At 45.6% G+C, this 14,495-nt stretch overlaps 1 protein-coding gene across 2 annotated transcripts in view; it reads right to left on the bottom strand.

Moving 5' to 3' along the window:
- ZNF423 (zinc finger protein 423) overlaps positions 1 to 14,495 on the bottom strand; it is a 254,995-nt gene that overhangs the window by 122,577 nt on the left and 117,923 nt on the right. For both annotated transcript variants that reach the window (XM_087940679.1, XM_087940678.1), the window contains exon 4: positions 694 to 3,917. In XM_087940679.1, the coding sequence (XP_087796805.1) occupies positions 694 to 3,917 (3,224 nt within the window). The remainder of the gene's footprint in view (positions 1 to 693; positions 3,918 to 14,495) is intronic.

Genomic DNA, 14,495 nt, shown 5'->3' on the forward strand with positions numbered 1-14,495 from the left:
AAAGAATAATGACTGTCAGGAAAGATGTACTCCAATCCAAAATTTTATCCCGTTTCATATGGAACTCCCTTATAAACAGAATTTGATGTACTAACCCTAAGCTTTGGTACACAAAGACATTTTCAGCATGGAATAGAACGCAAGGTTTTTTTTCTCACCTGATGGAACCCAGCACAGGTAATCCTTGCTTAATGACCGGAACTGGAGTTTCCATCACTATACAATGTGGTTGCAAAGAGCAATGTCACGTGACCACATCACTTAGTGATAACAGTTCCAGCAGCGCCCCCAGCTACTATCGTTAAGCAAATCATTGTAGATCATTAGGCAACAACCACAATGATCATGACTTCTGATTTCCTGCAGGCTTCCCCATTGAAATTTCTTGTGAGAAGCCGGTAGGGAAAGTTGCAAATGAGAATCGGGTGACTGCCAGGTGTTGTGTTGGTCAAAACTCTGGGCCAATTGCCAAGCACCCAAAACTATGATCATTGTTGGGACTGCTGGAACTTCAAGGACCAATTGTAAATACCACTCATTCAGCAGAATTCTGCACCTGAACAGTCCCTGAATAAGTGGTCATTCATCAACAACCACCTGCATACATTCCAAACTTGTAAAGGTTTGAACAGAATACAGATTTGCACTGATCGTTCGTAGTGAGAAATTATGAAAAATTATGCCAGTACTTACTCTGGGAATGGGAGATGTCTGTGTACCCTTCTTTTGGCCACTGGTTTCAGGCGTCAGATCTCGGTGATCCAGCTGGAGGTGGCTCTCTAGCTCTTCGGCACTTTCAAATTTGACACTACACTCTGGACATCTCAGGCTACCGCAAGGTCTTTCGCTAATGTCCGGTACGGTCAGGCCGAAGGACTGTCCATTGGTGCTTCGAGCCATGCAAGCAGCACACAGTCCATATGGTAGACCATTAACATCCAGTTTCACCAAGTCTTGCTTGTTTCTGAAGTCTTTCAAGCACAGAGCACACTTGTAGAGTTTCTGCAAAGCCTGGCCGTTGGGCGATGACGCAGCCGAGTTCCCTACCAATTTTTGCATATGGAACGTTCCGTGGATTTTTAGTTCCAGAGTGGAGGTGACTGTCTGCATGCAGACAACACAACGAAATCCGGTGAGGGAATTCCTAAGGTCAGGATGCATCTGGCAGTGCTCAATGAAATCGTCTTCGCTCTGCAGTGGCATTTTGCAGATCCGACAAGTGCCCGTGTCCAAGCTCTTGCTGTGAGTTACTTTATGCTCCGTTAAGGTCAGGAGCGATGGGAAGCGCTCCCCGCAAATAGGGCACATATAATGCTTTGCTGGACCCCGATGGGTCTGCATGTGTTCCCGGAGGCCATTCTCTGAGAAAAAGGTCCTTGAGCAGATATTACACTTGTGACTCCCTTTGATGAATTCTGCTTTCTTCCTGGAACAATCATCCTCCCCGGGTCGGATATTATGATCCCGCAAACGATGGTTCTGCAGCAGGACCTCCATTGTGTACGCAGCTCCACAAATATCGCAACCGTACATAGGTTCAGAGGCATCGATGTCATCCTCACTAGCTTCGTGGCTATTGGATGTATCTGGGTTTTTGATCAGCATGTTTGGGATATCTGTCGACTCAGCCTTCTTGCTGGCTGGCGTCATGCCATTGGCCGTGCCATTCTCAGCACCGGCGTCAAAGACACAATGCTTCTCCCGCAAATGTTTCTCGAGCAGAATAATGGCGTGGAATGCCTTGCTGCAGAATTTGCAGTTGTATTTTTTGCTGTGGGTCGTGATGTGGCACTGCAGCTCCACCTCTGTGCTGAAGGTCTCCCCGCAAAAGATGCACTTGTGTGACTTGGCAGGGTTCCCCAAATGGCTGTGCTTCACGTGGATCTGGAGGTCCGCCTCCTTCCGGAAATCCCAGTTACATGCTGTGCAGCGGTACATTTTTTTCTCGTTGCTGTGCTTGACTGCCAGGTGCACTTGGATGGATACCTTGGAGTCGAAAACCTCTTGGCACAGGGTGCAATGGTACAAGACAAACGTATGCATGTCCAGGAGGTGCTTCTGAAGATCATCCACCGATGAAAATTGCTTGTCACAGCTCTCGCAGACATAATGCGTCGAGGTCGTCATATAATGGATGGTGAGATGCTGCAGAAGAGACTCCTGGGAGTCGAAGTCTTCTTTGCACTGAGGACATGACTGCTTCCTTAACAGTAACTCTAAGTGCAACTTCAGATGGGTCTGGAAACTTTCAAAGTTGGAGAACTTCAGCTCGCATTGATTACATGGGTATTCCCCATTGGAAACAGAATGGACGCAAGCAGAAAGCCGTTGTCTTTTGGGGGAAGAAACTTCAACATCCGAAGACACGGGGCTCTGTTCACCTTTGGATTTTTTGTTGTGTGCCAGTGGAATGTTCTTGTGGTTTTCTTTAATATGTTTTGTTAGCTTGAGGATGGAGCCAAAAATGGGCGAGTTCGTGCAATACGGACAGGAGTACACTTCCATAAAAGACTGGGATGGTTGAACCACGGGGGAATCCAACTTCGAGTTCCCGATGTTGCAGTGAGTTTGCTGGATGTGCTCCGTCAGAGAAGCTTCGGTGAGGAAGCCCATGGAACACTGGTTGCAAAAGAAGGCGTTGTTGCCATCTTGCGTTGTGGCTCCTGGCCCACAATGGGCGACACGGATGTGTTCCTGCAGGCTGTTGATATCAGCAAACATCTCTGGGCAATAGTTACAGTGGAAAGCGGAGATGTTGCTGAACTGCATCATCGGATAGGCGTGGTTTTTATGCACTTTCCGCACATGTTCGTTCAGGTTGTATAAGGTAGGCATGGATTCAAGGCAAATCTGGCATGTGTGGTTCTGCTGAGGTTTATCTGTATGGATGGTCTTCAGGTGGATCTCCAAAACAGCAAGACTGTTGAAGTCACGCTTGGTGCAATAAGGGCAGCTGTAGGCCACCTTTGACCAAGCCTGGCCTTCTTCCCTTTCCAACGATCTCATTTTCTTCTGTCCCCTCAAGGGTTTCAAGGTCGAGTCGGGCGTGGAGCCCCGTTCCACTGATGCGCTGGAATCTGGCGTGGCACTACTCATGGAGGCCACGCTGCCCAAGACAGGGTCTGGGCTGATGCTGTGGTTGCTGGAATCAGGCTGCCGATGGCTATCTAAGTGGCAATAAACTTCTTCCACGGAAGAGAACTGCTCAGGGCACATAGGACACTTGTGTTTTTTGTTGGCATGAGCTTGGTGGATGTGGGACAGGAGAGCATTTTCATCGGCGAAGACCTCCGGGCAATGGATGCACTGTAAGTCAGCCTTTTCGGACAACTGCGGATGGCGGGCCATGACGTGCTTCTCCAGCTCTTCGGTCTGGCTGAAGGTCTCCTCGCAGTAGTCGCACATAAAGTCGTCCTTCTTGGCCTCCTTCTCACTCTTGGCCAGGTGCTCCTTGTTCTTCTTGTGCGCTTGCATGTGGCTCTGCAGGGAGCTGGTGGAAGAGAATCCCCGCTTGCAGACCGTGCACTTGAAGGGTTTGCTGGAGCTGTGGGTCTTCAAGTGGATCTTGAGGTGGTCGCTGCGGGAGAAGGCCGCCTCGCATTCGTGGCAGTGGTACTTCTTGTCCCCCGTGTGCAGTTTAATGTGCCGGTCTCTGCTCCTCTTGTGCTTGAAAAGCCGGCTGCAGTAGGTGCATTTGAACGGTAGCTTGTCGCTGTGAATCTGCTCGTGCCTTTTAAGGTAGCTCAGGCGAATGAAGGACTTATCGCAAAACTGGCAGGGATACGGCAGGCCGCTTCCCCCTTCCTCCTCTCCGATGCCGAGGTCACACCCATCTCCTATCATCTGAGTGGGTGATGCAACGTCTTTGCTGGAGGGAGATGAAGTTACCCAAGAGAGTTGTGGGTCGTCTTCGCCATCTGTAATGGGAAAGCAGAAAGGAGATTAAAAACAATTCCCAGTGCATCTGTGAAAACAGGGACAAAGCCAGCCGTTCCACAACACTGTGGGCCCTTCTGCTACCATCGGCGGTGGGAGGAAGGAGGGAGAAAGAGAAGAGGGGGGGGGGAAGAAGGAAGAAAACAGAAAACCCATTGCTGAAGAAAACAAAACAAAACCCCCGAAAGAACCAACAGCACAACAGCTTAGAGGGGATATCTGAGCAGAAGAACAAGAAGGGCAATTCTCTCTCCCTTGCACAAAACTGTCTCTTTAAAAAAAAAAAGGCATAACAGAAAAAACAGTTTCTATTTCCAGTTACAGGAGATCACTACGAATCCAAAGCCATTTCTCTTTCCCCCTTGCCCCTCCTGGCCCCCACCACCACCCAAGCAGGTTTAACACCTGTCTACTCGATTGCCAAAGCAATAAACAGCCAGTCAAGGAAGGAGAAGGGAAGCAGGCTCAGAGCGACACAAACATTTCTAGGAGCAGCTCCGGTTGCTGCATTCAGTCCTAGAATGCAAACCGTTTTTTTTTTTCTCTCCATGCAAATATAAGTCAGAACGGATTTCAAAACATATGGGCTAGAAACAGCCGTTCGGTCCAAAACGGAGAAGGCTAACAATTAGAGAAGGCAGCCAGGCTCTCTCCTTCACCCACACAGACCCAGAACCACAGAGAACCACTTAATAACTGTGCCACATAAGCAAGATAAAATATTCCCCCCCCACCCCCACCCCCAAAAAACACCCCACTCCATGGGCACTAAAGCAATCCAAAAATGACGGGTCAAAGCTCAATGTGACAATGTGTCCAATGGCTTCCCAGCCACGAATAGGAGCCGGGAAATTTCGTTTTGATGTTTGCAAGCTGGAGAGGCAACTTCTTAAACCGACGCATCTAACTTTAAAGGTGCTCCGTCTCTTCTGTGCTGGGAGAGCCAGTCGGGCTGCAGTGCCAAACCTCGCGCCCTGCGCGTCTGCCAACTCTGCAGTGAGATGGCAGCCACTCCGGCACTAGCCAGAGATGGCAAGCATTTCCACAGCGTGGCGCCTGGGAATCTGTTTGTCCGGGGGGTGGGGGGGTGGAGAAGGGAAGGTGGGGAATTTTGCCATATTGTGGAATAAATACCAGAATTGGGATGCAGACTCGATTTAGGTTGGGTTTGTGTAGCTCTTTCACCTTGCAAAGGAAAGGAAAACGGGGTTCGGCTGGAATCGATCAAACATAAAGGACTGCTAACTCTACATAGCTGCATCTTTCCACCACCCCCCAATCCGAGCATCAATCACCGCAATTGCTTTCCTCTTTCTTGTGTCTGCATTGTTCACAAATGCACAAGAACAATACAGATCCTTGCTCAACTCTCCCTGGTTGCTTCTGCTCTGAGGATCCACATGGATCAGTAGCACTAAGACTTATACACTGCTTCCCGGTGTTTTTACAGCCCTCTCTCAGCAATTTACAAAGTCAGCCTTTTGCCCCCCTGACAATCCGGGTCCTCATTTTACCGACCTCGGGAAGAGGGAAGGCTGAGTCCATCTTGAATGCATCAGGATTGAACTTCGGGCTGTGGGAAAAGTCAGCCTGAAATACTGCATTCTAACCACCATAGCTCCATGCATGTTTGTAATCAGCTGTTTGCAATCCATTTCATGGCTAGCAAACTTCTTCAGCCGCTTCATATTATGACCTCTTGCCTCTTTCCTTCAACATAACCTTCTGTTAGGAGGTCCCTTCCCTACCAAGCCCTTTGACCTAACATGGTGCTGTTTCAGGGAAGCTCAGCAGAAGTGGACCTGGCCGGAGAAGAAAATATATCCGGAGCTCCAAATCCAAAAGGTCATTAAAATCAGATCTTTGGAAGGCTTTAAAAGCCCTTTTAGCTATCAAATCATACTAGGAAACAGTCAATAAAAATCGTTGGGATGCAAGCAACAAGGTTACAGTCACACGGTCATAAGTGGGAGGAGATGAGTGAAAGGAAGGATAGGAAGATTAATAGTAACCATAATAGTAGTGCAGGCTTAGTGAATAGTTGGACAGTGTTGAGGGAATTATTTGTTTAGCAGAGTGATGGCATTTGGGGGAAAAACTGTCCTTGTGTCTAGTTGTTCTGGTGTGCAGTGCTCTATAGCGTCGTTTTGAGGGAAGGAGTTGAAACAGTTTATGTCCGGGATGTGAGGGGTCTGTAAATACTTTCACAGCCTTCTTTTTGACTCGTGCAGTATACAGGTCCTCGACTGAAGGCAGGTTGGTAGCAATTGTTTTTTTCTGCAGTCCTAATTACCCTCTGAAGTCTGTGTCTGTCCTGTTGGGTTGCAGAGGCAAACCAGCTGGTCTGGAAAATGAAAGCTTTAGCATACCAAACATTTCACCCCTTTCTGTCCTTGAGCTAAGTCTTCTGACCACGTTCCTTGCCTGCGTGAGGCTGGAACAGTGGGGAAGGGAGAAGGCGGCCTTCTCTGGAGTTGTACCGCAACTTTATAAAACTCACACCAAGAAGGGTTGTAAGCAGGTGACCTTCTTCTGCAAATCACCTACCCTCCAGCATCCTCTACCACTGTAATTCCCCATCGGCCTCCTTTGTATTGATGGCTGAAATCGAATGTGCATTTTCCTAGGAGAAAGTCCAACCGAACACGGGGCAACCGAGATTCGAGCCTGCATGCTTTGTTTGGACTGCACTGTGACAGCGAAGCTCTTCTCGGCATGAACGACAAGCCATCATCATCTCAGCAGTGTCAAAATGGCTTTTGCCGTAAAGGTGCATTATGGAGACCGTGTTCCTTTTCGTTTTCTTTGCTCTGCTCAGAAACATTTCGGTGGGCAGAACTGGCCAGGCCCTCTGTGTGCCTTGCTTTCTTTTCTTTTTTTTACATTGTTAATCGATCAACGGAATTGTATATGGGACAGACAGACAGACAGACAGACAGACAGACAGAGGCGGACAGACAAGTGAGATAGAGATAGAGATGATGGAGATGATGTTGGGGAGATAAAGAGATAGATGTGAGCGAGAGAGGGAGAGGGAGAGAGATATGATGGATGGACACAGACAGACAGACAGACAGACAAATGAGATGGAGATGGAGATATGGAGAAGATGTTGGAGAGATGGATGGACGGATGATAGATAGATAGATAGATAAATGGATAAACAGATAGATGTGTGTGTGTGTGAGAGAGAGAGAGAGAAATGATGGATGGATGGATGGATGGATGGATGGATGGATGGATGGATGGACACAGATAGACAGACAGACAGACAGACAGAGATAGAAGATACTTAGAGCCAGAAGAGGAGATAGAGATGATAGAGATGATGATGATGATGATGATGATGATGATGATGATGATGATGATGATGATGGATAGATAGATGGATAGATAGATAGATAGATAGATAGATAGATAGATAGATAGATAGATAGATAGATGTAGAAAGACAGAGACAGAGAGACAGACATAGAAGATACATAGAGCCAGAGGATAAGGTAGATAGAAAACATAGGAGATAGAAGACAGAGATAGATACAGAGATGGAAGTTGAATAGAGATAGAGAGATAGGATGGATGGATGAACAGAGAAAAAGAGAGAGAGAGATGAGAGTGAGACGATAGTGAGAGAAAGATAAGGTAGAAGATGGTGGCCGAGATGGAGACAGGGATGTAAGATACAGAAATATACACAATAATTTCACCCTTTGTGTCAGGCAAAGGCTTTTCTTGCAATTAGCTATTTCTTCATTTCCCCACCCCCACCCCACCCCCAACTCTGCTAATTTTGAGTATAACATTTTGGTGCCCATTAGAATACTACACCTTTTTCCTCCCCCCAAAAAAAAAAAAAGTCTTGCTGTCAACTGATCTGGGCCCATTCCATGAGCAGCATCAACCCAAACTTTCCATTTTACAACACCTGAAGGCAAACCAGGTATGAAGAAACGCCTGCCGGAGGACGCTTCTTGCGAGCTCTCTACATCCGTCCTCCTGCCAAAGAAGGCACTGCACTGCAACGGGGGGAAAAAAAAATCTCTCCATTTTGTTTGAGGTGCCTAACGCATCGCCCCGTGCCCGATTTGTGCTGCTGGCGCCTCCGATCATGACTTGCACGGATGAGAAATTAAGCCGAACTCTGCCAATTGTAAATCAATGACAGAGGCCATAATGAGCAAGTTTCTAAACCTTGCCCTGGACAGCCTCTGTCAGCTATTGTCACGGGAGGCCTCCCTCACCGACCAGGAAGCGGGAGGCTGCCTCTCTACCCACCTACCCGAAGGACTTGAATTAATAGGCTCTTCTGGTTGGAAAGATTCAGCTGGCTGCCTGCTTGCTCCCTCGATTAAATTCAGCGAGGAAGGACCAGCAAACCACTGCACAGGCTTATTCCCACCTCGTGCCAGCTGGGGTCCTCCGGGGAAATTCAAGCTGCTGCTGCTGTAGGGGAGGCGGATGGAAAGGGTCAGAGAGTTTTCAGAGCAGAATCATGGAATCATAGAATTCTAGGGCTGGAAGGGACCTTGGAGGTAGTGAATTAGAATAGAATAGAATAGAATAGAATAGAGTAGAGTAGAGTAGAGTAGAGTAGAGTAGAGTAGAGTAGAGTAGAGTAGAGTAGAGTAGAGAAGAGAAGAGTAGCGTAGAGTAGAGTAGAGTAGAATAGAATAGAATAGAATAGAATAGAATAGAATAGAATAGAATAGAATAGAATAGAATAGAGAAAGAAATTGGAGTGGAGTGGAATGGAATGGAATAGAATAAGGAATGGAATGGAATGGAAAGGAAAGGAACAGAATAGAATAACAAGAGTTGGAAGGGACCTTAGAGGTCTTCTAGTCCAACCCCCTGCTTAGGCAGGAAGCCTTACACCACTTCAGATAAATGGTTGTCCAACATCTTTTTAAAAACTTCCAGTGTTGAAGCATTCACAACTTCTGGAAACAAGCTGTTCCACTGGTTAATTGTTCTAACTCTCAGGAAATTCCTCCTTAGTTCTAGGTTGGTTTTTTTTCCTGGATTAGTTTCCACCCATTGCTTCTTGTCCTGCCTTCAGGTGCTTTGGGGAATAGCTTGGCTCCCTCTTCTTTGTGGCAGCCCCTGAGATATCATAACACTGCTATCATGTCAATCCTAGTCCTTCTTTTCATTAAACTAGCCATGCCCAGTTCCTTCAACCGTTCCTCATATGTTTTAGCCTTCAGTCCCCTCATAATCTTTGTTGCTCTTTTCTGCAATCTTTCTAGAGTCTCAACATCTTTTTTACATCATGGTGACCAAAAACGTCTTCTGGTCTTCTAGTCCAACCGTGGAAAACGTCTGTCACCAGGAACTAAAAAATATGCAAGCAACTTTGGAAAAGGGGTAGTAGGAAGGAAGGAAGTTAGATGGAAGTTTAATTAGAAGGAAAAAGATGTTAAGCAGTTGATGGAAAGCCGCTTGGTTGAAGAAAAAAATAGGCAGGTCACGGTATGTCCACCACAAACAGTCAATAATCCATCACTAAACAGTGCAGTCATTTAGCAGCGTAATGTTCAGTGCATTATACAAGGCTACTTACATTTATCTTAATCACGAGAAAGCTAATTGCAAACAGGATACACCCAAATAAACACATTGCTTCCTCTCGTAACAAGAAGGTTCTTCAAACCGTCATATAAATCATACCCAGACCTCATTTATCTTTTAGACTAGGCTTCAGCGCCACAAAAAAAAATTTTTTTTTTCCAAAATGGGAACCAAGAGATAATGAAGATGAAAAAGATATTAGTATTAGGAGAAAAGCCCAGAAAAAGTCATGATTTAAATAATTTGGATGAACGGAAAAAGTTCTTCTTCACCTGATGTTAAAACCACAGATCTGGAACCCAAAACCAGAACTCAGAACTGGGATCCTAATAGTGAGTATAGCAGTAGAAATCAGTGGTGGGATTCAAATTTTTTTACTGCCAGTTCTGTGGGCGTGGCTTGGTGGGCGTGGTGTGGCTTGATGGGCGTGGTGTGGCTTGGTAGTCATGGCTTGGTGGGCATGGCAGGGGAAGGATACTGCAAAATCCCCCTTCCCTCCCCACCCCACTAACCTACTTTCCAGCTCCATTCTCCTGTGCAGGGCAACCAAAGGAGACCCAGCCCATCAGCTGAGACTCAATGGGGTTGGCGGGGCCAGTCAGAGGTGGTATTGGCTGGTTCTCTGAACTACTCAAAATGTCCGCTACTGGTTCTCCAGAACTGGTCAGAACCTGCTGAATTGGGATGGTTGGGATGACCTCTGGTTGGGATGCTTCCAAAGTGTTACTGGTTTAAATCACAGGGGAACCAAAGAAGAGAATTAGGAATTGCGAATTCCTTGGTTCTGTTAGTTCTTGAAGATGAAAGTCTCAATGGAATTGTACCTGTCTGATCTGATTGTTCCCCATTTTCCAGTGCAAAATCTTGTCTAGGCAGCTTAGAAAAGACTCTTCGAATCAGGAAATCCTTTCCCAAAATAGACATAAAAAGCAGCCTAATTGTTACCTATAAACTAGATTTGCAATCACTCATCTCTCTCTCTCTCTCTCTCTCTCTCCTCCTCCCTCTCCCCCCGCCACCTCCTTGGGGCAAACCCCCTTGAACTCTATCTGGCTTGCATTCATGCAACGAACTGTCCTGTCAATCAAGCAACCGACTCACCGAACTTTGAAAGCCTTGGGTCAAGAGATAAATAGCTCAAATCAAACTCGGGATGTAATTCAGACCCCTTTGTTGCCTCCACCCCATGAATTTCATTTAGCAAGCTACACCATCCTCCTCCCTAAAAGATGTGAAAAGGGGTGGAGCAGAGAAAGAAGTTTTATGTGAGATTCAAGAGTAAAACTCAATGCTTTCAGGATTGGATCACTGTTTTTGCTCTGCTCCCTCTGGACTAGCAGAGACAGTATATTCTTCGGAGCCTCACGGTTTGGGACTGCAAACAGCTGCACCCTAATTACATGTAAAGTGTACCAAAACATTTCCTTTTATCACAGACTGTAAATCTGTTAGCATCTGTCTCTCCTTTGTTTCTTCCACAAGATACAAGCTTGTTTCTACATTTTTCTCACCTGTAGCAGTGATTAAAATTCATTATAAATGAAAGGAGTGAACACTAAAACAAGTTCCTCTGTGTACAGTTCTAAACTCAAATTAGAAACAGCTGTTTGCTAATTCATGCAGTGATGTTTTGCTGTGCTCTGTGAATCAATAATAGCTGAGCCAATTCCTATGGAAATTTTTTAGGATTATCTTTGTATTTTTATACACGCGTACGTACATGCCCACGTATATATGTAGGTTAGGTATCAGTGGTTTTCACAACCCAGGGATCTGGTGTGCTTTGGCACAATGAGCAAGAAGCCTAGCTGCTAACTTTTACCATCACAAGATGGGTAATGATGCACTGTTCTGGATTATCATAAAGAAACTACCTTTTTTTAAAAAAAAACCACACTCTGTCCATGTGTCATCCCTACTAGATAGATCAGTCCAGGAAATCAACCCTACAAGAAGGCTCAAACTACTTTTATTAAGATTGGCTATAATAACTTGAATTCTTTTCAAATTTGGTTGTACGGTCCTTTTCCAACTCCTCCTTTTACGCCAGCGAATCAGGGAGGTGTCCATTCAAGCTACTTCTGAGAGTTACTGGCTTGTTCTGGACTTAAAAATTGCTTTAAGCCCAGGTGGTAGTCAGCAGGTTCTTATCAGTTCTGGAGAACCGGTAGCAGAAGTTCTTAGTTCGTAGAACCGGCAAATCCCGCCTCTGACTGGCCCCGCCAACCCCATCTATTCCCTGCTTCCCATTGAGTCCCAGCTGATCGGCTGGGTCTCCTTTGGTTGCCCTGCACAGGAGAACGGAGCTGGAAAGCAGGTTAAGTGCGGTGGGGAGGGAATGGGGGTTTTGCAGTAACCTTCCCCTACCACACCCACCAAGCCACGGCCACAGAACCTGTCGTAAAAAAAAGTTGAATCCCACCACTGTTTAAGCCCCCTTTGCAACAGAGCTTGGGTCTCCATGAAGGCCGTCTTCTCCACTGCCTACAATATGTTTGAATGTGTTTGAGAGAAAAAGAGAGATAGACAGGAACTGGAGTGCAGAAAGGAGAAAGAAAGAGGAGAGAGAGAGAAGGAGAAGGAAAAAGGAGAAAAAAGAAAGGGGAAAGAGATGGTAGCCCCTAGTTACCTTTAGTTGATTTCCCAAAAGTTAATCAAAGTCAGAAACAGGTACGACGTGTTTATGAAAATTCTGGGAGTTGAAGTCCACACATCTTACCTTGCAAAGTTTGAAAAGCACTGCTCTGGGCACGCTGATCCCAGAAAGAAGTTACAACCTGCTAGGAATTTCTCTAAGGATCACACATCCTTAGTTGTTCCTGAACTTAGAAATGGGTTTATTTATATCCAAGATGGGGGGTTGTGGCTCTCCCAAGAAAAGAGGCCAATCTGGGGATGCCCCAAAGAAGAGGGAGTCAAGCTATTCTCCAAAGAACCAGAAGGCAGAACAGGAAGCAATGGGTGGAGACTAATCCAGGAGATAAACAATCAAGAACTAAGGGGGAAATTTCCTGACAGTGAGAACAATTAATCGGTGGAATAATTTGCCTCCAGAAGTTGTGGGTGCTGCAAAACTGGTGGTTTTTAAGAAGACAAGCATTTCTCTGGAATGGTAGGGTCTCCTGTTTGAGTTGGGCGTTGGGGTAGAAGACTTCCAATCTCCCTTCCAACTCTGTTATTCTGGGAAACAGGCCACTCACAAAACACCCACTTCTTTGTTCCAAGTGCCTCTTAAATTGTTTCTCCAAAAACCTGCATTTTCCTGTTGTAAAAATAACAATTGAGAAAGGGCTAAGATCAGGCAATTTGAGTGCGGTAGCTCTTAGTAGCCCCAGGGTTTCCCACAGAGGCAGTCAACCCCTTTAGGAGTCTCCATCATTTTGTCTTTTTCCCCACAAACAGGTGAACGCACTTTCAAATAAAGCCCTGGGTTGCAGACATCCTCCAGTTTTGTTTCCTATTTCCATAGGGTTTTTTTTTTTATTGCTGATGGAATCTGCCTGAGGCTCACAGACATTTGTGAAAAGAAAATGAAGATGGTAGTTTACTTCACAACATGCCAGGAGGAGGAGGAGGAGGAGGAGGAGGAGGAGGAGGAGAAGGAGAAGGAGAAGGAGAAGGAGAAGGAGAAGGAGAAGGAGAAGAAGAAGAAGAAGAAGAAGAAGAAGAAGAAGAAGAAGAAGAAGAAGAAGAAGAAGAAGAAGAAGAAGAAGAAGAAGAAGAAGAAGAAGAAGAAGAAGAAGAAGAAGAAGAAGAAGAAGAAGAAGAATTATTTAATTTTCAGTCTATTAAAATTCAGTTGTGGCTACACAACCTATTTTGCCTGTATGAATTCTAATTTGAATCAAAATATCAACTGTTTTGAGCTGATAACCCTGGAGAGGATGACTTTACATGGATCAACCCCGAGTAGAAAAAAAAAGGCCATAAAAAAGGATGAGTAAAGAAAAGATGTCGTGTTCCAGAAATATATAAAAAGGAACCTTCAGAAGAAGTTCAGGCTTAGAATGGATAAGTGCTCTTTTTTCCCTCCCAAAGAGGGAAAAGAAATCTGGAAAGAAAAAGCAAACCCCAAATTTCTGACTCTTGTTTAAGATTCATTTTCTTCTGAAAATCTGAACCAGTTTCATACAAGGTCCATGATTTGGGTATATAGATATGTAGGTAATTTTTGTTTAAGTCATGGTTATGTAGTATATATCGGAAGGGGTGACCCTTTGAGAGCTGCATGCAATGAAATTTTCATTTTAATGCATGCCGATTAGTGTACATTCAAAGTGACAATAATCTTATTCTAAGTCAGTGGTGGGATTCAATTTTTTTTGCTACTGGTTCTGTGAGCGTGACTTGGTGGGCGTGGCAGGGGAAGGATACCATAAAATCCCCATTCCCACCCCACTCCACTAACCTGCTTTCCAACTCTGTTCTCCTGTGCAGGGCAGCCAAAGAAGACCCAGCTGATCAGCTGGGACTCGGGAGGAAGAGAATAGATGGGGGCGGGACCAGTCAGCGGTAGCATTTGCCGGTTCTCTGAACTACTCAAAATTTCCGCTACTGGTTCTCCACAACTGGTCAGGACCTGCTGAATAACACCTCTGTTCTAAGTCTAAGTCATGATTTTGTGGGGAGGGGATTTCAGGTTTAACAGTGATGACCCAGCCTCCTGCAGTCTGATAGCACAACTCACACTGCCCCACAAAACGCTTTGCCGCAGAGGCAACTTCCTTTCTTTACAGAGATCTCTCTAACTTCTGTGATGGAGTGAAGCAAAGATACATCTCAAGAGATCTCTAACAAGCCGTTTTTCTCCCAGCCCCACCGTTTTTCTTTTAAAAGGTGGAGCTCCAGTAACAATATCTTTCTGGAGATGATGTTATATCCTTGTTATACTACAGCTGAAATCAGTGTCACAATTCCCAGCTGAATCCAGTTTATTCATAGCTCTTTCCTTGCTTGGAAGTGAGACTGGAGTCCTGGACCCTCCTCAA

The sequence above is a fragment of the Pseudonaja textilis genome, chromosome 11, assembly GCF_049901715.1.
Source record: "Pseudonaja textilis isolate UNSWEBS1 chromosome 11, rPseTex1.2, whole genome shotgun sequence".
NCBI classification, from domain to species: domain Eukaryota; kingdom Metazoa; phylum Chordata; class Lepidosauria; order Squamata; family Elapidae; genus Pseudonaja; species Pseudonaja textilis.